A 23717-nucleotide genomic window follows, 5' to 3' on the forward strand; every position below is an offset into this window, starting at 1 on the left:
GCCTTAGTTAAAGTGGTAAATTATCTTAGAGCCAACACAGATGCCAATCACCTCTGTGCTTGCACTCTTATATTTAAGTGCTGCATTCGACACTGTTGACCATGATTTCCCTCTGAACAGACTGGAGAGATGGCCTCTCCGGTCCTGTTCTAAATTGGTTTAGGCTCTATTTAACCGGTCAAGAGTTTTTTTTGTCACCCTTTGTGAACATAACTCAGAGAAAATACATACATGTTGCGTTCCACAAGGGTTAAATTTTGGTTCTGGTACTATTCAGTTTATATATGTTACCCCTTGGCAGCGTGATCAGAAAGCACAGCATTGATTTTCACTGCTATGCAGACAATACACAACTTTACATTTGTGTCATCAGAGGATTTTAGCTCCACGGCTTAATTATTAGACTGTATTAGTGATTTAAATACGTGGATGGCTCACAACTTCCTCCAGCTAAATCAAGATAAGACCGAGGTAGTTATTGTTGGAGCCAAAGCACAAAGAGAGAATCTAGCCGCACATTTTAATTCACACGCGATCTCAATTGATCTCACACGCGATTTAGTCACACACGATCTCAATTGGGCCAAGGGGGGAGACAAAATGTTTAATATTGCCTTGTTATATCAATATTTAAGCATTAATGCATTTCCACTGCCATTTCTCACATAATGAATTTTACCGACAAAAAACAATCTCACCTTGTTTTGTCAAACTTTGGAAAGTTTACAAAACAAATTAGCTGTTTCCATCAGGCCTGTCATGACATTTTTTATGAGACATGTACAGATGTAGGATCTTAATTTGATCACTCTTGTTGATGAGAATCTTCTTGCACAGCAGGAAATGCAAACTTGCAGTGTATTCAAGGTTTAAAAAGCTTTCTAAAGTTTGTAATTTCCATTTTAAAATGTCAGACTTGATTTGCCCTAACGTAAAATGCAGCAACCCCAACAAAAAACATCCACTATAATCCACACGTACTGTTGCTGCAGGATTATCTTCCTGCTGTAACAAACTGCCTCAAATTAAGATCCTACATTTTAATTTTTATTTATTTAACCTTTATTTAACTAGGCAAGTCAGTTTATTTAGAATAACGGCCTACCCCAGCCAAACTCTAACCCGGACGACGCTGGGCCAATTGTGCGCCCTGCCCTATGGAACTCCCCATCACGGCCAGTTGTGATACAGCCTAGAATCGAACCAGGGTCTGTAGTGACTCCTTTAGCACTGAGATGCAGTGCCTTAGACCGCTGCGACCCTCGGGAGTTACATCTGTACTTTACTTGCATAAAAAGGTTGAATTGAAACCTGGTAACCCACAAGAAACATGCATTTCAATGCAAAACGGCAAGGACAAAGATACCAGTCGCTCCTTCCAACAGAGTAGGAGTGTACCACAGGCTATGTTCAGTTCTTGTGATTGGACTCTATACACTACCGTTCAAAAGTTTGGGGTCACTTAGAAATGTCCTTGTTTTTGAAAGAAAAGCACCTTTTTTGTCCATTAAAATACCATCAAGTTGATCAGAAATACAGTGTAGACATTGTTAATATTGTAAATTACTATTGTAGCTGGAAACTGCTGTTTTTTAATGGAATTTCTTCATAGGCGTACAGAGGCCCATTATCAGCAACCATCAGTCCTGTGTTCCATTGGCACGTTGTGTTAGCTAATCCAAGTTTATCATTTTAAAAGGCTAATTGATCATTAGAAAACCCATTTGCAATTACGTTAGCACAGCTGAAAACTGTGGTACTGATTAAAGAAGCAATAAAACTGGCCTTCTTTAGACTAGTTGAGTATTTGGAGCATCAGCATTTTTGGCTTCGATTACAGGCTCAAAATGGCCAGAAACAAAGAACTTTCTTCTGAAACTAGTCAGTCTATTCTTGTTCTGAGAAATGAAGGCTATTCCATGCGAGAAATTGCTAAGAAACTGAAGATCTTGTACAACGCTGTGTACTACTCCCTTCACAGAACAGCGCAAACTGACTCTAACCAGAATAGAAAGAGGAGTGGGAGGCCCCGGTGCACAACGGAGCAAGAAGACAAGTACATGAGCGTGTCTAGTTTGAGAAACAGGCGCCTCACAAGTCCTCAACTGGCAGATTCAATAAATAGTACCCGCAAAACACCAGTCTCAACATCAACAGAGAAGAGGCAACTCAGGGATGCTGGCCTTCTAGGCAGAGTTGCAAAGAAAATGGCATTTCTCAGACTGGCCAATAAAAATAAAAAAGATTAAGATGGGCAAAAGAAAACAGACACAGAGGAATTGTAAAAACACATGGTCCTGGTCTTCAATGGTCTTCCTTTTGGCCCTTGTACAAATGGAGCTGGAGAGAGAAAGTGGAATCGTGAGTGAAACATTACATCAGACTTGAACAAGAATCTAATATCAGTGCTTTAAGATTAGAGAATAGGTGAGAGAGGGAGGGGGAGAAAGAGAGAGAGACAGACAGACAACCAAAGACACAGAACAAACATAACAGGTAGTGGTGGTTGTGGGATAGCTGGTCATACCGTTCTGCGGTCCAGCACATCTTGAAGCATATAGCGGATTCTGGGGGAGGTCCTCCTTCTCTCCTTTATCAGATTAATCTGTGTGTAGTGCTCATCCATTCTGGGCTGTGGAAGTATAGACAGGCTAAGTGAATGCTGTTGACTGACAAACAACAGACGCACATCAATAGATCTATACAGACCTGGTTCTTCTCAGAGTCCAAGTCCTTGCCAATGGTGAAGAGTATTGTGCACAGACCCTCTAGCGCACATATGTCAGAGTCAAGGCCCGCGGGCCACATCCGGCCCGCGAGAAGGTTTTTTACGGCCCCTGGGATGATCTTGATTTATTATTAGAACCGGCCCGCAGACCGCAGCAAGCCGGCAGCCCGCAGATCTTTTACACGCACCAATACTACATTTCCCACAATGCAACGGTGACGCACCGAGCAGTAGGCTGCTTCATTTCAATATTTATTGGCACAGCAGTCGTCAGCATCACAGTAAAATTAACTTTCAGATACCCATCAAAAATGGCAAAACGGAAGGTGGACACTGAGAACCGGGGGTTTCAAACAAGGTGGGAGTCGGAGTATATGTTCACGGAGGTAGCTGGAAAACCTGTGTGTCTTCTGTGTGGAGAAAGTGTGGCGGTACTGAAAGAGTATAATCTGAGACGACATTATGAAACGAAACACGCGGACAAAAACAAGAATATGGACATGGAACAAAGGCTACAAAAGGCAGAGGAATTAAAACGAGGCCTCAAATCTCGACAGGCTCTGTTCAAAAAAGCCAAATCACAAGGCCAGGCTGCTGTCAAGGCCAGTTTTATTTTGGCAGAAGAGATCGCTAAATCAGCCCGGCCATTTACGGAGGGGGATTTCATCAAAAACTGCATGATTAAAGTTTGTGACGAAGTTTGCCCAGAAAAAAGGCAACTCTTTTTAAATGTGAGTCTGAGCAGAAACACCATTGCCGAGAGAGTAGACCAGTTGTCCATCAATCTAAAAGAGCAGCTTGTGAAAAAGGGAAAAGATTTCATTGCATATTCCTTGGCTGTGGATGAGAGCACCGACATTTCTGACATTGCCCAGTTGTCAATTTTCATCCGCGGAGTGGACTCCAGCCTAAGCGTGACAGAGGAGTTTTTGGCTTTACGTCCTATGCATGGCACAACTACGGGGCATGATTTGTATGAAGAGGTGTCAAGATGTGTAAATGAGATGGAGCTGCCTTGGGAAAAACTCGTGGGTTTGACAACCGACGGAGCACCTGCGATGTGTGGACACAGGAGCGGACTGGTGGCGAAGATACGGGAAAAGATGCAAGAGGAAAACGCGACAGGTGAGCTGACAGCTTATCATTGTATCATACACCAGGAAGCGTTGTGCGGTAAAGCCTTGAAAATGGAGCATGTAATGAGCATCATCACGCGCACAGTTAACTTTATCAGAGCCAAAGGTTTGAATCACCGCCAGTTCAAGGCATTTCTGACGGAGTTAGAAACGGAGCATGGTGATTTGCCTTATCACACAGAGGTGCGATGGCTAAGCCAGGGAAAGGTGCTTCAAAGATGTTTCGAGCTTCGTGAGGAGATTTGTCTGTTCTTGGACAGCAAAGGGAAAGACACAACACAACTCCGAGACGAAATGTTTCTGTGTGAAATGGCTTTTCTGTGTGACATTACGAGTCATCTGAATGCAATGAACTTGCAGCTGCAGGGTCGGGATCATGTCATCTCTGATATGTACAGTACAGTGAAGGCATTTAAAACCAAACTGACTCTGTGGGAGACGCAGATGCGGAAAGAAAATTTGAGCCACTTTCCCAGCTGCCAGACCATGAAAGAGAAGCTCTCTACCAGTGCGTTCCCGAGCGCACAGTTGGCTGATAAAATAGGTATGCTTGCCGCTGACTTTCGACGCCGATTTGCTGACTTTGAAGCACAAAAAAGCAGGTTGGAACTGCTCGGTAACCCATTTGCTGTTGACGTGGAAAGCTCACCACCAAACCTCCAAATGGAGTTGATTGACCTCCAATGCAATGATGCACTGAGGGCAAAATATGCGGCAGTGGGTGCTGCGGAGTTCGCCCGTTTCCTCCCCGACACAATGCCCCAGCTGCGCATCCAGGCTGCTCAAACGTTGTCTATGTTTGGCAGCACATACCTGTGTGAACAACTGTTTTCTTTGATGAACCTGAACAAAACATCACACAGAAGTCGACTTACTGCTGAACACCTCCACTCAATTCTGAGGATTTCCTCAGCTCAGAGCCTTACCCCGAACATTGATGAACTTGTGGAAAAGATGGGACACCACCAAGTATCACCCTCAACCTCAAACAAGTGAACATTACTGTGCAATCACATATTTAGAGTTTTTACTCAGTTCAAGTTTAAAAGTTAAAGTTTAATATTTGTTTTCACTGCATGTTACTTCTCCTTAAACAAAGTGTTGTTTTTGATTAATAGATTTTTGCACTTTATTTTATTGTATTTCAATCCAATTATATTTTAAAAATATTTCAGTTGAGTGGATGATAGAAAATTGCTATTATTGTTTTTTTCTTTGAAGTAAATTTAGCCCACTTTTGCTAAAATAGAAAATATAGGCTACTGATGGTGCCTTGAATACCGGTTTCTTTCATTTAATGTTCATGTTATGGGGATTTTTATATAAAGGAAATTTGTCTTTTGTGTCTGTTGAAAATTAAAGATTACTGACAGAGCCATAAGAAAATATTGCTTTATTTATCTGATCATATTGGAATATATTTGTTAGGTTTTCAGTAGGTTCAATTAGGTTCACTAGACTATATGCGTCATTAAAAATTTTTTCAATGAACATTCGAACAGTCCGGCCCTCGGCTTGTAGCTAAATTTTTTATTTGGCCCTCCGTCCATTTGACTTTGACACCCCTGCTCTAGCGAATCATCATCTCCATCCTTTATTAGCTTTACGGTGCAGTAGTCTATGAGGCCCTCGGACATCATCTTCAACTTGAACAACTGGCAGAGGAATGTGATGTTGCCTAGCAACTCCCGCTGCCCCTCTGCCTTAGCCTCCTCCAGCTCCTCCCTCAGTCGCTGACGGTCCTCCTCCTGGAAGGAAACCGGGATGTCTGTTCAGCCTGCCTTGTACTAATACAAATTGCATTGGACTAAACAAGGTACAAGTTGTTACAAGTGTTACAATGATCAGTTGAAGGGAATACTTTAAATGTAATATCAATGTAAAGTTAAGCGAAACTTAATCAATTACAATTGTTTATAAAGAATAAGGCATTATGAAGAGAAATGAAGTTTATGTAATGTGGATTTTGACATCTCAAAGATAAAATGCTGCTGTATGAGGTGCTACCTCAGTGGTGGTGTCGAGTTCCCTCTGCTTTTCTTTTAAGATCTTACTATTATCCTTCTCAAAGCCCTTCTGGCATTGGTTCAGCAGCAGCTTGCGGAAATTTACTGTCACTCCAGGTATTTTGAGCTGAAAGGGCAGGATATGTAGGAGACAAAAACTCATTGACGGGTTATCTGATTATGGAGCGAGAGAGCCAGAGAAAGTTAGATTTGAATTAGTTCGGATTAGATTCTGAACGTTGACCACTATTACATTACTGTTTTGGATACTCATTTGATATATATACAGTCACTAGTGAAGGTCTACACCCCTTGCACACAGTCTTCACATTTTGCTGCCTTCAAATAACAGAAGGGTTTAAAATCTGGATTTCTTCCTACAGATCTACACAAACTACTTCACATTTTCAAAATGAATGACAAATTAATAAAAATTGTAATGTGAAGAAATATTGATTGCGTATGTCTTCACACCGCAGAGTTAGCCTAATACTTGGTGGAAGTACCTTTTGTAGCCATTACAGCTGTGAATAATTTTGAATAAGATTCTACCAACATTGCATAACTCTTAGGGCATTGTTTTTAGTCAAAATTGCTTAAGCTCAGTAAATTTGGTTGAGAATCATTGATGGACAGCAATTTTCAAACCTTGTCTATGATTTTCACGCAGATTTAAGTCAGGGGGTTGATACTGTACCACTCAGAAACACTCAATACTTATTGGAAAGCCATTATGGTATGTTTTTTGCATTAAAATGTACTTAACTGTCCCGCTAAAAAGGAACTCTATCCCGTGGTGAAGTTTTTAGAAGACTATGGTGGGTTTTCCTTAAACCTTTCAAATGCATTTTGATCTTGACAAACTCCCCAGTCGCTGCCGGTGACAAGCATACCCATAACATGTTGCCACCACAATACTTGAAAATGTTGACTCCAATGCTTCCCACAGTTGTGTCAAGTTGGCTGGATGTCCATTGGGTGGTGGACTATTCTCAATACACACAGGAAACAGTTGAGCGTGGAAAAACCCAGCAGCGTTGCAGTTCTTGATACATTCAAACCGGTGCGCCTGGCACCTTCTACCATACCCCGTTCAAAAGCATTTACATTTTTTGTCTTGCCCATTCACCCTCTGAATGGCACACATTCACAATCCACATCTCAATTGTCTCAAGGCTTAAAAATCCTTCCCTCCCCTTCATCTACACTGATTGAAGTAGATTTAACAAGTACATCAATAACGGATTGTAGCTTTCACCAGGTCAGTCTGTCATGGAAAAAGTGTTCCTAATGTTTTGTACACTCAGTGTATGTTGCCCTAAGAGTTGGTAAAATTGTATTAAAAACAATAAACAGCTGTTGGTGACAGGCAAACACAAATACACACATGGAGACTTGTACAGATGCATACGTACCCACTTGAGTTGGTGGCACACCTTTGCATAGACCTCAGCGCTGGTAGGGTTTAAGATGGCCCTCTCATATATAGAGTCAACGATGCCCTTGAGTTTGTCCTCTGTGTCAATTGTGAATGCACTCACTACCTTCATTGACTGATGGAAGTTCTTGGGAGTCAGGCTGGTCAGGATGTTATCCATTTGTTCATACATTTCCTCTGTCTTCACTGTCTCTAGGTCCACAAAGTCCTGCTTCAAGTAATACGTTAAGGGGGCAGAAGAGGGAGTACGCAGAGTTAAATAATAAAGGGGCAGATTCACCAACAGATATTATCTCCATCGATATTCAACCAGGAGCGTATACACATGTACATATTAATCTGACCAGATCTTACCAAGTCCTTTTCTTCCACTGCCTGTCTGCTAGTGCTAAGAGAACTGATAGCTGAGAGGGAGAAGAGAGAGAAAGAAAGAGAGAGGAAATGAAAACAAGAAGAAAGAGGAGGTTGTATGTTAGGTCCTTCACTTTATGCCAGTAATTGTGCTGTGATGGTACTACCCAACTAGCATATTTGGTTCCTTGGAAGTTGTGGGAACGTACGTTTTTGGTTTACCATTGGTTCTGGAAACGAAGTCATAAGTTTCCTGACTGGTAAAACTGAACGTTTTTTAAATTCTCCACACTTCTGTCAAAGTATTGAATGGAAGTGAAAACGTAGCCTGTTCAGGGAACGTACATGAATGTTTCAGGGAGGTTCTGAGAGCGTTTTACTATGTTTCCCTGGGAGGTGGTATTTACATTCTGAGAACTAAAATGATAGGTAATTAAATAACGTTCTGAGAATGTTTCAACACTGCTAGTTTAATTTAACTGATTTTAATTCCAAGCACAGATAGGACACATGGACATTATTTTGTTTCAGCTTTAATCATGCAAACACATTTATTTTTAATTGTGGCATGCCGTCAGTGAGACTTGAACCTATGATCTTCTATTGTCTAACCATTGAATTAGTCCACAGTGCCACTTTACTCACACAAAACTGTTCATTTTAGTCTATTTAAACAGACCACATTTCAAAGGGAACAAGCACTCATTAAAATCAGGTGTGGCCAATTAGTGGGTGCGGCCAACACACATGAACACACTTAACAAGAAAGGATATGATATATATGTTTTTAAATACAATTCTTAGAACCTTTTTTAAATGTTACTAATGTTTTCTTGTGTTTTTTTATAGAATGTTTTCATGCCATCCCTAGGAGGGGTGCGTCACTTGAGTGGGTTGAGTCACTGACGTGATCTTCCTGTCTGGGTTGTCGCCCCCCCTTGGGTTGTGCAGTGGCGGAGATCTTTGTGGGCTATACTCGGCCTTGTCTCAGGATGGTAAGTTGGTGGTTGAAGATATCCCTCTAGTGGCATGGGGGCTGTGCTTTGCCAAAGTGGGTGGGGTTATATCCTTCCTGTTTGGCCCTGTCCGGGGGTATCATCGGATGGGGCCACAGTGTCTCCTGACCCCTTCTGTCTCAGCCTCCAGTATTTATGCTGCAGTAGTTTATGTGTCGGGGGGCTAGGGTCAGTTTGTTATATCTGGAGTACTTCTCCTGTCTTATCCGGTGTCCTGTGTGAATTTAAGTATGCTCTCTCTAATTCTCTCTTTCTTTCTCTCTCTTGGAGGACCTGAGCCCTAGGACCATGCCTCAGGACTACCTGGCATGATGACTCCTTGCTGTCCCCAGTCCACCTGGCCGTGCTGCTGCTCCAGTTTCAACTGTTCTGCCTGCGGCTATGGAACCCTAACCTGTTCACCGGACGTGCTACCTGTCCCAGACCTGCTGTTTTCAACTCTCTAGAGACAGCAGGAGCGGTAGAGATACTCTTAATGATCGGCTATGAAAAGCCAACTGACATTTACTCCTGAGGTGCTGACTTGCTGCACCCTCGACAACTACTGTGATTATTATTATTTGACCATGCTGGTCATTTATGAACATTTGAACATCTTGGCCATGTTCTGTTATAATCTCCACCCGGCACAGCCAGAAGAGGACTGGCCACCCCTCATAGCCTGGTTCCTCTCTAGGTTTCTTCCTAGGTTTTGGCCTTTCTAGGGAGTTTTTCCTAGCCACTGTGCTTCTACACCTGCATTGCTTGCTGTTTGGAGTTTTAGGCTGGGTTTCTGTACAGCACTTTGAGATATCAGCTGATGTAATTTGATTTGAAATTTGATTTGATTAATGTTCTGAGAACATGACTTTAAATAGAACATTGAAGAAACCTGTAGAAAACGTTATCATGAAGTACTGAAATTCCCACAGAAAAACGTTGTTTCTTAAAACATTCTCTGAACAATTTGAGAACATTATTTGAAATAGAACCATGAGGAAACCTGTATGAAATGTTAAGATGAAGTACTGAAACTCCCACCAAAGAAACAAATGGTTTTCAGAACATTATGTGCTAGTTGGGTAATCTGCACCATTCCCAGAACGTTGTGGGAAGGTTGTATGCAAAATAACCATAGGACAACCATGCTCTCACCAAGCTCTAAGAAACATATGGTTCTCAGAACGTTGTGCTAGCTGGGTACTTACTGTATGGTCCCAGACTTTCTTCAACTGTTGAAAGAAATAGAGAAAAAAAATTGTTCATGTATGAAGGAATTTGGCTTGTGCACAAAAATAGTAGGCCTTGGGTTGCAAAAATCCCAGTAATTAAACCAATATTCCCAGGTTGGAAGATTTCCTGTATAAGGAGGGAATAAGCAGGGAATCTAAATTCCTCTAACCAGGATTTCTGGAAAATCTGGGCATGTTGGGAAAATTACTGGAATTTTGCAGACCTAAAATAAGCACCTGATTTAGAAAACTCCACAAATTGCAACTTGGAGGAATCTTCAAATTGCTGTTGCATTTCAGAGGCACATGTCCTCACTTCTTCAAAAGCCTCAGTGATGCTGGGTAATTTCTACAAACAGACAAGGAAACATGCAGGACATCAGATATACCACAAATCCATTTCAGAAAAACATCTTAATACACCGCAACATGGTAAAAGTCAACAAATAAGGTGTTCATATAAATAGTTATATGTAGTGAGCAGAGATAGAAGTTTACTATATTTTTTAAATATATATTTATAATACCTTTTCAAAAAAGTTCAGCAAAAACAGATCAAAACAATGAACTAAAGGTTCACAAGATATTAATTAATCAAGTCTTCCTGGTTTGTGAATGATATCCATTTCTCCCAGTTACTTTCGAATAAAGGATTTTGGAGTCTTACGGTATATATGTATGTCAAGCTTTCCATATTAAATATATCTTGGATTATCATGTTGGGGCTTCTACTTTATACCAGTTCCTGGTAATGGCTTTTTTACTTGCAGCAAGGTGCCTTTAACAAGTATTTGTGACTGCCCATCACATTCTCTGGGACAAAAGAAAATGGGTGTGGTTGGCATCTACATAGCCACACAGCCGCCAGCATGGCTGTTGTATAGTTAGCTGTTGACTTTTGATTCTAGGAGTGATTAAAAAACGACTTGTTTCTCCAACAGAACTCTCCATGTTCTTGAGTTTGAAGAAGTACAGTGCATTCAGAAAGTATTCAGACCCCTTTCTTTTTCCAAATTTTGTTATGTTATAGCCTTATTCTAAAATTGATTAATTTAATACAAATCTTCAATCTACACAAAATACCCCATAATGACAAGGCAAAAACAGGTTAAAATTTTTCTTAGCAAATATTCAGACCATTTGCTATGAGACTCAAAATTGAGCTCAGGTGCATCCTGTTTCCATTGATCAACCTTGAGATGTTTGTACAACTTGATTGGAGTCCACCTTTGGTGAAATCAATTGATTGGACATGATTTGGAAATGGACACACCTGTCTATATAAGGTCCCACAGTTGACAGTGCATGTCAGAGAAAAAAAACCAAGCCATGAGGTCGAAGGAAATATTCATAGAGCTCCGAGACAGGATTGTGTCGGGGGAAGAATACAAAAAAATGTCTGCAGCATTGAAGGTCCCCAAGAACACAGTGGCCTTCATCATTCTTAAATGGAAGAAGTTAGGAACCACCAAGACTCTTCCTAGAGCTGGCCGCCTGGCCAAACTGACCAATCGAGAGAGAAGGGCCTTGGTCAGGGAGGTGACCAAGAACCCGATGGTCATTGAGAGAGCTCCAGAGTTACTCTGTGGAGATGAGAGCATTCCAGAAGGACAACCATCTTTGCACCAATCAGGCCTTTATGGCAGAGTGGCCAGACTGAAGCCACTCCTCAGTAAAAGGCACGATAGCCCACTTGGAGTTTGTCAAAAGGCACCTAAAGGACTCTCAGATCATGCGAAACAAGATTCTCTGTTCTGATGAAACGAAGATTTAACTCTTTGGCCTGAATGCCAAGCGTCACGTCTGGAGGAAACCTGGCACCATCCCTACGGTGAACCATGGTGGTGGCAGCATCATGCTGTTGGGATGTTTTTCAGAGGCAGGGACTGGGAGACTAGTCAGAACCGAGGGAAAGATTAACAGAGCAAAGTACAGAGAGATCCTTGATGAAAACCTGCTCCAGAGCACTCAGGACCTCAGACTGGGGTGAAGGTTCACCTTCCAACAGGACAACAACCCTAAGCACACTGCAAAGACAATGCATGAGTGGCTTCGGGACACATCTCTGAATGTCCTTGAGTGGCCCAGCCATAGCTCGGACTTGAACCCGATCTAATGTAACGGATGTGAAATGGCTAGCTAGTTAGCGGTGGTGCGCGCTAATAGCGTTTCAAATCGGTTACGTCACTCGCTTTGAGACCTTGAAGTAGTGGTTCCCCTTGCTCTGCAAGGGCCGAGGCTTTTGTGGAGCGATGGGTAACGATGCTTCGTGGGTGACTGTTGTTGATGTGTGCAGAGGGTCACTGGTTCGCGCCCGGGTCGGGGCGAGGGGACGCCATAAAGTTAAACTGTTACATTGGTGTCGTGACCCGGATCACTGGTTGATGCGGAAAAGGAGGAGGTTGAAAGGGGGGTGAGTGTAATGGATGTGAAATGGCTAGCTAGTTAGCGGTGGTGCGCGCTAATAGCGTTTAAAATCGGTTACGTCACTCACTTTGAGACCTTGAAGTAGTGGTTCCCCTTGCTCTGCAAGGGCCGTGGCTTTTGTGGAGCGATGGGTAACGATGCTTCGTGGGTGACTGTTGTTGATGTGTGCAGAGGGTCCCTGGTTCGCGCCCGGGTCGGGGCGAGGGGACGCCATAAAGTTAAACTGTTACACTAACATCAAAGGAGAGACCTGAAAATAGCCTGATAGAGCTTGACAGGATCTTTAGAGAAGAATGGGAGAAACTCCCCAAATACAGGTGTGCCAAGCTTGTAGCGTCATACCCAAGAAGACTCAAGGCTGTAATCGCTGCTGCAGGTGCTTCAACAAAGTACTGAGTAAAGGGTCTGAATAGTTATGTAAATGTGATCTGTTTTTTATGTTTAATACATTTGCAAAAATGCCTAAAAACCTGTTTTTGCTTTGTCATTATGGGGTATTGTGTGTAGATTGATGAGGGAAAAAACAGTAAGCAATTTTAGTATAAGGCTGTAATGTAACAAAATGTGGAAAGTCAAGGAGTCTGAATACTTTCTGAATGCACTGTATGTTGGGTACTACATATATTGTCCCAGTCTTCCTCTGAGATGTCTATATTCAGTTCCTTTTCCCATTTTGCTTAAACATAACAAGTTGAGTCTATCAGGCCATGACACAGTGAAGAGGTTGTCTTGGACATTGCCTGTTTATATGCATTTTGAATCACATGGATAGTCATATGTGGTATGAAAGAAGGTTCTGTCATTTTCTTTCTCTTTTTCAAAATAGTCCATGAACTGTAAGTATCTGAAGAAATCTTGGTTTTCCATCCCATATTTCTCCTTGGAATGAAAACAGAGTTCTCCATCCTCTACAATGGCACACAATGCTGTCATGCCTCTCTCAGCACATTCCTTAAATGTTTTATCGTAGATACCTGCTTTAAATTTCGAATCAAACGCAAACCATTTCAACATTCTGATTTCCTTTTCCAGGTTGTGTTTTACAATCCAAAACAAGAGGTCTAGTGTAAATGATGATATAGGGTTAAGTATTCCTGTATTCCCAAATTGGTCTTTATCCTCAGCTGAAGTTGTCTATATTATAAGTTCTGAATGATATTGACCGACCAATACAGAAAAAATAAATACCTTTGTTCAAAACTGATCCAAACATTTCCCCTTCTAAATGTCAGTGTTCAAACTTTACACTCTTCAAATGTTCTTGTAAACATCTGTAGCACTTTATTCGAGCGCTATTGATTTTACCTGTAGGAAATGGGGGTAGACCTCTATGTGTGGGAGCTGTCTACCCTCTGTTTCGGTCCTCTTCAGCTCATCAAGCTCCTGCTCCAGTGTTTGTAGGAGTCCCTCAGCCTCACTCACCATCTCCTTCTCTTTAGCTTGGATCACCTCTCTCACCTCTGAGCACCTTGTCTCAATCAGCTTGGTGAAGAACCTCTCACTGTCCTCCATTGTAGCCTGTGATAAGCACTATCAAAAGACAGAGAGAGAAAGAGGCGTCTTGTTGAGACATTTGGCTCAGAAACTTTGGTTAGCATTGTCTGAGTTCTCTGCACTTCTCCCAAAGTATTGACTTGCATACTCCCTGTCATGATTGATGGGCTGCGGTGGATAGCTGACGTTTTACGGGCTCCTGACAAATACTGCTAATTTGTGTTTTTTAATGCTGATCTTAACTTTTTGTTACATAATGTCTCCGCCATAATTTCCTATGATCGAAAACGGCTTCTGGACATCAGAACATTGATCACTAACCTCAATTTGGATGAAGATTTCTACTTCAACGAGTCAGCAGCTCTAGACGTTCTTCTTACTTTGTACCAGGCCCTAATCCCTGGGACTTGAAAGAGGAAGCAGCGGCTAAAAAGAGACAGGCGAGGCGGCATGCTAATGAGATTACGTCGGCGAACAAATAGGCTGCCATTTCCCTCTGTTCTGATGGCGAATGTGCAGTCACTGGAGAACAAACTGGATGAACTCCGTTCGAGACTATCCTTTCAACGAGACCTAAAGAACTGTAATATCCTATGTTTCTCGGAGTCTTGGCTGAACAAGGACATGGATAATAGATATCTCGTGGGTTTCTCCATGCATCATCTAGACAGGACGGCAGCCTCGGGTAAGAGTAGGGGGTAGGGGTGTGTCTCTTTGTTAACAGCAGCTGGTGCGTGATCTCTATTGTTTAGCAAGTCTCTAGTTTTTGCTCCTCTAAGTTGTATACCTCGTAGCTGTCTATTTACCACCACAAACCAATGCTGGCACTAAGACTGCACTCTACAAGCTGTATAGAGCAATAAGCAAACAAAGAAAATGCACATCCAGAAGCAGCGCTTCTTGTCATCGCTGCAACACACGTACAGGATAGGCGAAGGTCGAGAGCCATGCGTCCTCCGAAATACGACCCCGCCAAGCCACACTGCTTCGTGACACACTGCTCGCTTATCCCGGAAGCCAGCCGCACCAATGTGTTGGAGGAAACACCGTACATCTGGCAACCGAAGTCAGCGTGCACGCGCCCAGCCACAAGGAGTCGCTAGAGAGCGATGGGACAAGGACATCCCATCCGGCCAAACCCTCCCCTAACCCAGATGACACTGGGCCAATTGTGCGGTGCCTCATGGGTCCCCCGGTCGCGGCTGGTGATTTTAATGCAGGGAAACTGAAATTCGTTTCAGCTCACTTTTACCAGCATTTCATCTGTGCAACTAGAGGTGACAAAACTCATCTTTGATCACCTTTACTCCACGCACAGAAACAAATACAAGGCTCTCCCCCACCCTCCATGTAGCAAAACTGATCATAACTGCATCCTCCTGATTCCTGCTTGCAAGCGAAAACGCAAAAAGGAAGTACCAGTGACGTGCTCAATACGGTAGTGGTCCGATGAAGTGGATGCTAAGCTACAGGACTGTTTTGCTAGCACATACTGGAATATGTTTTGGGATTTATCTGATAACATTGAGGTGTTTACCACATCGGTCACCAGCTTCATTAATAAATGCATCGACGACGTCCCCCCCACAGTGACCGTACGCACATATCCCAACCAGAAGCCATGGAATACAGGCAGCATCCTCACTGAGCTAAAGGCTAGAGCTGCCTCTTATATTTAACACTTTTTGGTTACTACATGATTCCATATGTGTTATTTCATAGTTTTAATGTCTTGACTATTATTCTACAAAATAGAAAATAGTAAAAATACAGAAAAACCCTTGAATGAGTAGGTGTGTCTAAACTTCTGACTGGTACTGTACGTCAATGATATGTCAGATACAGTAAAGTGCAAACTCATGCTTTACGCTGATGACTCAGCCATACTGGTATCAGGGAAAGATACAGTTTACATAGAGGAGACCCTGAGTAAGGAATTGCAATTTGTTAGAGATTAGTTGACTGACCACAAATTGTCGCTACATTTGGGAAAAACTGAATCGATTTTGTGTGGAACAAAACGTAGATTGCTTTGGGCTGACAAGATAAAGGTAAACTGTGCAGGCAAGGAGATTGAATCTAAAACAAGTGTAACTTATCTTGGTATGTCCCTAGATCAATCCCTTTCTGGAGACCTGATTTCTGCTAAAATTCTTTCAAAAAATCAAAATGTTTATATCGTAACACTAGATATTTTAACATCAAAGTTAAGAAACCGCTTGTCTCAACCTTGATTCAGTGTCATTTTGATAATACCTGCTCTTCTTGGTATAGTGGGCTATCAAAAAAGCTGAAAAAAGGAATGCAGGTCATGCAAAATAATGTTATCAGGTATATGCTTAATGTATACGCTAGGACCCACATAGGGGTACAGGAGTTACAGGAGGTGGGCTTATATAAAAAAAAACACATTGATATGGTCTATAACCAGCAGTTACAATACCAGTGCTAGTGTTATGTCTTGTAAAATCCCAATATTAAATAGTACTGCAAGGAGAACGTTTATCTATACAGGCATTTGTCTATGAAATAGCCTCCCCTTGAAGATCAAGCAAAGAAAAAGTAGAAAATTGCTTTAAAAAGCAGGCAAAGGTTTTCCTTTGGACAAGGTTGTCTAAGTAAGACCAACCACTCCACTGCTGCTTGTGCTCCCTACCACTGGTCAGATGTATTTATTTGAATGATTGGTATGATGTGCAATGAATAGAATGAACAGCTACCACCCCCAAGTCATAAGATTTCTGAACAATTAATCAAATGGCCACCGGACTATTTACATTGACACTCCCCTGCATTTGTTTTGTACACTGCTGCTACTCGCTGTTTATTATCTATGCATAGTCACTTCAGCCCTACCCACATGTACAAATTACAAATTGTATCCCCGCACAGTGACTCGGTATCGGTACCCCCTGTATATAGCCTCGTTATTGTTATTTTATTGTGTTACTTTTTATTATTTTTTACTTTAGTTTATTTGGTAAATACATTCTTAACTCTTCTTGAACTGCACTGTTGGTTAAGGGATTGTTAGTAAGCATTTCATGGTAAGGTCTACATATGTATTCGGCGCACGTGACAAATAAAGTTTGATTTGATTGTTTTTTAAGGCCGACATGTGAAATGAATATGGTTGATTCTTAATGTTAGGGAAAAGTGCAGAAAATAGTGCCACTTTCTAGGTTGTCAATATAAATTAATGTATTTATGGTTGTTTGTAGTTTTGGAAACAAGCGTTTTTAATAATACTTTTAAGTGATACCCTCTGGGTCCACATTGTACATTTTGTTGGATACAGTGCATTCAGAAAATATTCAGACCCCTTGACTTTTTCCACATTGATACGCTAAAGCCTTATTCTAAAATAAATTAAATATATTTTTTCCTCATCAATCTACACACAATAACCCATAATGACAAAGCGAAAAAAAAGTTTTGAATTGTTTGCAAATGTATTAAAAACAAAAAACAGAAATACCTTATTTACATAAGTACTCAGACCCTTTGCTATGAGACTCGAAATTGAGCTCAGGTGCATCCTGTTTACATTGATCATCCTTGAGATGTTTCTACAACTTGATTGGATTCCACCTGTGGTAAATTCAATTGATTGGACATGATTTTGAAAGGGACCTGTCTATATATGATGCCACATTTAACAGTGCATGTCAGAGCAACAACCAGGCCACGAGGTCGAAAGAATTGTCTGTAGAGTGCCGAGACAGGATAGTGTCAAGGCACAGATCTGTGGAAGGGTACCAAATAATTTCTAAAGCCTTGAAAGTTCCCAAGAACACAGTGGCCTCCATCATTGTTAAACGGAATAGGTTTGAAATCACCAACACTCTTCCTAGAGCTGGCTGCCCGGCCAAACTGAGCAATCGGGGGAGAAGGGCCTTGGTCAGGGAGGTGACCAAGAACGTGATGGTCACTGACAGAGCTCCAGAGTTCCTCTGTGGAGATGGGAGAACCTTCCAGAAGGAGAATCATCTCTGCAGCAGTCCACCAATAAGGCCTGGTAGTGGCCAGATGGAAGCCACTCCTCAGTAAAAGGCACATGACAGCCCGCTTGGAGTTTGCCAAAAGGCACCTAAAGGACTCTCAGACCATGAGAAGTAAGATTATCTGGTCTGATGAAACCAATATTGAACTCTTTGACCTGAATGCCAAGCGTCACGTCTGGAGGAAACCAGGCACCATCCCTACGGTGAAGCATGGGAGTAGCAGCATCATGCTGTGGGGATGTTTTTCAGCGGCAGGGACTGGGAGACTAGTCAGGATCGAGGGAAAGATGAATGGAGCAAAGTACAGAGAGATCCTTGATGAAAACCTGCTCCAGAGCACTCAGGACCTCAGACTAGGATGAAGGTTCACCTTCCAACAGGACAACGACCCTGTTGGACATTTTTGTTGCTTTGTCATTATTGGGTATTGTGTGTAGATTGATGAGGGGGGAAAACTATCTAATTCATTTTAGAATAAGGTTGTAACGTAACAAAAAGTGGAAAATGTCAAGAGGTCTGAATACTTTCCGAATGCACTGTATGTTGGTTACCCCAAATAAATGCAAATAAAAAAAGCAAACACAATTGAGATGAGCCCATAGATGAGCCCTAAAACAGCTCATCGCAGAGTGTGGGTGACTGCATACTTGGGAGTGTTTCTGAAAGTGGGCGTTGCAAAAGAAGTGTGTGGATCAACAGCGATGGGTCTAACATTAGCGCTCCACTATCGGTTAAACCAGCTTAATGTTTACATAGCAGGTGAAGAGAACCAACGTAGCAGATTAGGAGAATTAATGTGTCGGGTTGGGAGAATGAGGTTAAGGTTAGGAAAAGGTTTAGGCTTAGCTAAAATGCTACAGTTGTCAACAATCGACTCATCGTGCAGCCCAATCAGCTACGCAAAATGGTCTTGAGTGGCTACAAATCTGCCCAATTAGATGATTCGCTTTCCATACAACCACTTCTGTTGACACGACCACTTTCAGACATACTCCATGTGTGCAGTTACCCATGACTCCATCAGTCAGCTAATGTCGCACCTTTAGAGACTCCACTTCCTGTCTCAGTTTCTGTAGTTCCTCCTCTCTCTCCTGGATTATCTGCTGGCATGTCTTCAACTGCACATTCACCTTTTTCTGTGGACAAACATACAGACAGTTGTAATTGACATCACACAATGGATCAAAACAAATCCCTTTCTGATAGATACAGTACCAGTCAAAAGTTTGGACACACCTACTCATTCCAGTGTTTTTCTTAATTTTTTACTATTTTCTAAAATGTAGAATAATAGTGAAGACATCAAAACTATGAAATAACATGCATGTAATCATGTAGTAACCAGAAAATTGTTAAACTAATGAAACTAGATTTTATATTTGAGAATCTTCAAAGTAGCCACCCTTTGCCTTGATGACAGCTTTGCACACTTTTGGCATTCTCTCAACCAGCTTCATGAGGTAGTCATGAATGCATTTCAATTAACAGCCTGCCACATATCTATGTACCTCTTATACTAAGCCTATAATGGCATCCCATCCATACCTTTTTGGTAGCCCCCCGAGCAGCAGCTGAGTCTTCAGCTTTCAGCTTATCATCATGATGAGGACATGTGTTCTCCTGTAGTGGTATAGATGTGCTGATCAGCTTCTGATTCTTCATGGCTAATGACTTATAGTGAGGACGCAAAACAGGTTCTGTGTCTCCAGGTCCCGTGTGTTTCTCAGCATCATTGTCAGCTTGCAGCCCGGTCTCCTCCATCTTTTCCACCAACTCACCAAGCTGGGCCGTTTCTTTCTAGAGAGAAAAATACACACACAACAGAAACATTACATCCATCATCTAAGACATTACATTTTGGCAATGCAATAATCTGTAATATTATAGAATTGATAGAACTGTAATTCCTACAATTGATGCTTATCAACTACATACTATGGGTTTAATAGCATAGAACAAGAAAATGAAACAACTAAGAGGTTAGATATGGGTGTTTAAAGAGGTAGACAAATAAATGGTCATACCTTTCGGCGGTCCAGTATATCCTGTAGCATGCTTGTGATTCTGGGGGAGGTCGTACTATCCTTCACAATCTTCACAATCATGTTGTAGTACTGATCCATTCTGGGCTGTGGAAGTATAGACAGGCCAGGTGAATGTAGTTGACTGATTTATAGATCTGGATCTATTGGATTGATCAATCCCAAAATGTGGAATAAAAATGCCATTGATTTTGCTGTCATGGATAAAAAATAAAATGTTTTTATTTTGTTCAAAAACAGACAGACGGATGGATGGACGGACAAAATGCTGTACCCTGGCCTTCTTCAAGTCCAAGTTCTTTCCGATGGTGTAGAGTAATGTGCAGAGACCCTCCAGAGAGTTATCATCTCGGTTCTTCAGCAGCTTTACGATGACGTCGTGCACGATGCACTCAGTCAGCATCTTCAACTTGAACAACTCACACATTAACTTGATATTGCCTAGCGACTGCCTCCGCTCCTCGGTCTTGGCCTCCTCCAGCTCCTCCCTCACTCGCTGGCGCTCCTCCTCCTGGAAGGAATCAGGAAAGTTAACAAGTTAAACTATACAAATTGTTACTAGTTAGATAACAAACCGTGTTCCAATTATCAATTGAAGGGAATAGCACCACAATATATTATCAATGCACAGTTAGGGCAACATAATCAATCGCACATCAAAGCATTAAAGTCATACAGAGGAATGAATATAATTTTGATCAGATTAGAATAGAATATCTCAAAAAGATGTTTCAAAGTGTTGGTCTATAATCTAGTCGACAGTGTGTCTGAAGGGATGGATGTGCTACCTTGGTGATGGCATCCACCATCTCCTGTTGTTGCCGGAAGATTTCACGACTGCTTCTCGCCATGTTCTCAAAGTTTCTTTGGACTCGGTTCAGAAGCAGGTTGCGGAAATTTACTGTCACTCCTGGATTGGCAGCGGTGGGTACTTTAAGCTGAGGAGGAGGATATGCAGAAGGGAGAAAAAACTCAAGTTAAAAGCACAATATGTATGATTTACTGCTGTTCTTGGTGTGTGGTCACTGGCATTTGACAAAAATAGCAATCACCTCAGCGACAGACAAAATAAACACAGAGGGAGAATTGTATAGATGCAGACTTACCCCCATGAGGCAGCGGCAGATGTTGGCATAGGTCGCAGAGCTGGTAGGTTGTGCCAGGGCCCTCTCATATATGAGGTGAATGATGCCCTTCAGTCTGGCCTCTGTGTTAATGGTGAACTTAGTAATTGCCTTCATCGATTGCTGGAAGTTGTTTTGATTTACCCTATCCAGGATGTAATTCATTTGAGCATACAGTTTCTGTGTCTTCTCTGGCTCTGGATCCTGAAACTCCTTCTTCAAGTTATAAATTGGGGGACAGGTGAGGCAGTGACATAGACATCAAAGTTAAAGAGGGTAAGGAGGTCAGAGAAACAATTAGGGGGCAGTATGATATCACCAACAATTTAATCAGGAGGGTATCACTGAACACACATATACCTACTGTGTACATACAAACTCTGCACTTACCAAGTCCTGTTTTTCCACAGCCTGTCCACTAGAAGAGGGAGCTGGTGACTGGGTTTCTTGTTTGCATGTCTTGGTCCCACTCATCTTCTTCTGTGGACAAACATGCACTGGTATTGAGGCAATACTACCGTGGTATTACAACATTATACACTCTTCCTGAATGTTATATTGTGATAGATAGAAATGTGTCTTTGCCTTCTCTGGTAGATGGGAGGGGCCTGTGTAATTCACTGAACTCACATGACATGCAAAGTACAATGTACACGTAGGCTAATTTCATACTGTGCCACATTCAATGATACTCCGTGTAATTTTGTCACTTGCAGACATGAAAACGTTATTATCCATACCTTTTTCTTGCTAACCAGGTGCTGATTTCTCAGCATGTTTGCTGAGTATTTCCTCAGTATGTTTGCTATTTCCTCAGTATGTTTCCTCAGTATATGACTTGGAGTATATGACTATGTTTCCAGATCCAGTGTCATCAGTTTGCAATCCAGTCTTCTTTATTTTTTAAATTTCATCAAACTTGGTGTTTGTGTCTAGTACAGGTCTTGGGGTGTAGGTCTCTCTGCACTGGTAGAATATGTGATAAGGATTACGTTGGTCATCCTGATCCCAGTTACCAATACATCATTTGCAGTAACTCTGTCCACGGGGAATTCTCACCGGATTCAGTAAACCCACACAGATTAGACAACTTGTTTTTTTCTGATTCAAAATATCAATAGTTTGAGCCACAGTAGTTGAGTCACTGCAGGTTACTGTACTGCTACAGCGCAGTTGTTGGTTTTGTTTCTTGTACTGCTAGTGTAGCACAATATAGACCACCGCCTGTAGTTTCCAATGTGAGCAAATGACTCCTAGTGGATAGAACAAACAACCAGGGGGGCAGAGCCAAGCACGAGCTAGCGAGAGCCTATTGGCGCGTTCTAGCATATATTTGCGTATTTCTGTTAGTAAACGACTCTGAAGTGACCGTGTACAATAACTCAATTCGCCCTAGCACTCCTTCTAAACAACGACATTTTAGAAACGTTGGCAAAGGGTAAAGTCTAAAAAAAACTTTGTTCACTCTGTTCGTAACATATTTTAGTTTTGGAAACAGTGGAAAAAAGGAGGAACCCGCACACTGTTCTTGATAGTATCACTGCTATCATTAAGCATTTCGCTATACACTCGCAATACACTCGCAATAACATCCAATAACATTTCTTCTTCTTCTTCTTCTTCTTCTTCATTGAGGTTTAACGGTAGTTGGCATCCAATTTGTTGCATTACCGCCACCTACTAGACTGGAGTACAACTCCATTACATTTAATGTATTCCTACCTCATGCCATCATCCTGAAAGGATGGGACATCACCACTTAACACACCCTGTAACTCTTCTGCTGTCAAGTCTCGCACACCCAAATACCTCTATGCAGCTGCCACCACAACCTCAATTTTCTGAGACTTCCGATCCATCCCTGCAGTACAATTAATAACCATTGCTATAAATGCTAAAAATCCCATTTTACTGAAACTTATATCACCTTTTGGCCTATCCCTCTGTACTGGTATATCTCTACTACTCTCACCACTCTTCCCCCTTAACCCATCTTCCTCTACTTTCTTCAATGCCTCAGCATATGACAACTTCTGCACTACTGTAACCCTGGAAACCTCAACCTGCCTCTCTCGCACCGGACATTTCTGATCCCCAGCTCCATGGGCACCCCTACAATTAACACATTCCACTACTTTCCCCAATACTACACATTCCCTTGTCTCATGCCCTTCTGCACATTTCTCACACCTTGGACCCTCCTTTATACACACTGCTGCCACATGCCCATAAGCTTGACACCTGTAACATTTTAATGTATTTGGCACATACGCTGTAACTTATATATCCTAACTTCACTTTGTCAGGCAAAGACTCAACTTCAAAACTCAAAAGAACAGACAATGAATCTTCTGTTTCCCAGCTCTCGCCACCCTGTCCGCGTGGCATCAAATGACGAGCATCACATACACCGGAGATCTTTTCCCTCAGCTAGGCAACTTTTATATCTACTGCCACCCCAGTTAACACTCCTTTCATTGGTGCTCTTTTCTTGAGAACAAAACCATTCACTTTTCTCACCCCCATTCATTTTACTTTAAGCGCATTCTTCCTCTGCTAACAGAAACACAAACAATTATCACTAGACCACTTCTAGTTACCCTCACCGATTCCACATGACCCAACTCTTTTTTCACCCACTGTGAAACCACAAATGGATCAGCCAAAAGGCAAGAGTCCACTTTTTCCATAAACTTCACTCCTACTGTCACAGACTCTTCTTCACCCTGATCCTCAGTGC

At 41.9% G+C, this 23717-nt stretch overlaps 1 protein-coding gene across 2 annotated transcripts; it reads right to left on the reverse strand.

The window, feature by feature from the left end:
• Positions 1-578: 578 nt before the first annotated feature.
• Positions 579-22585, reverse strand: LOC139531892 (uncharacterized). Of its 2 annotated transcripts, none has more exons than XM_071328834.1 (18): positions 21718-22585; positions 21368-21457; positions 20960-21193; positions 20642-20791; positions 20128-20364; positions 19836-19940; positions 19357-19608; positions 18852-18947; positions 13619-13843; positions 10124-10235; positions 9863-9886; positions 7663-7712; positions 7286-7516; positions 5872-5997; positions 5433-5612; positions 2710-2766; positions 2528-2632; positions 579-2340 (listed from the first exon to the last, which is right to left on the reverse strand). In XM_071328834.1, the coding sequence occupies exons 1-18, from the start codon at positions 21751-21753 to the stop codon at positions 2305-2307; spliced, it is 2346 nt and encodes a 781-aa protein (XP_071184935.1). In that variant the 5' UTR covers positions 21754-22585; the 3' UTR covers positions 579-2304. The 2 variants fall into 2 exon arrangements, with proteins under 2 accessions (XP_071184935.1, XP_071184934.1); XM_071328833.1 differs by having other exon boundaries at positions 7286-7519; positions 21718-22584.
• Between the last annotated feature and the right edge of the window lie 1132 nt (positions 22586-23717).

Source organism: Salvelinus alpinus, chromosome 10 (assembly GCF_045679555.1).
Source record: "Salvelinus alpinus chromosome 10, SLU_Salpinus.1, whole genome shotgun sequence".
NCBI lineage: Eukaryota > Metazoa > Chordata > Actinopteri > Salmoniformes > Salmonidae > Salvelinus > Salvelinus alpinus.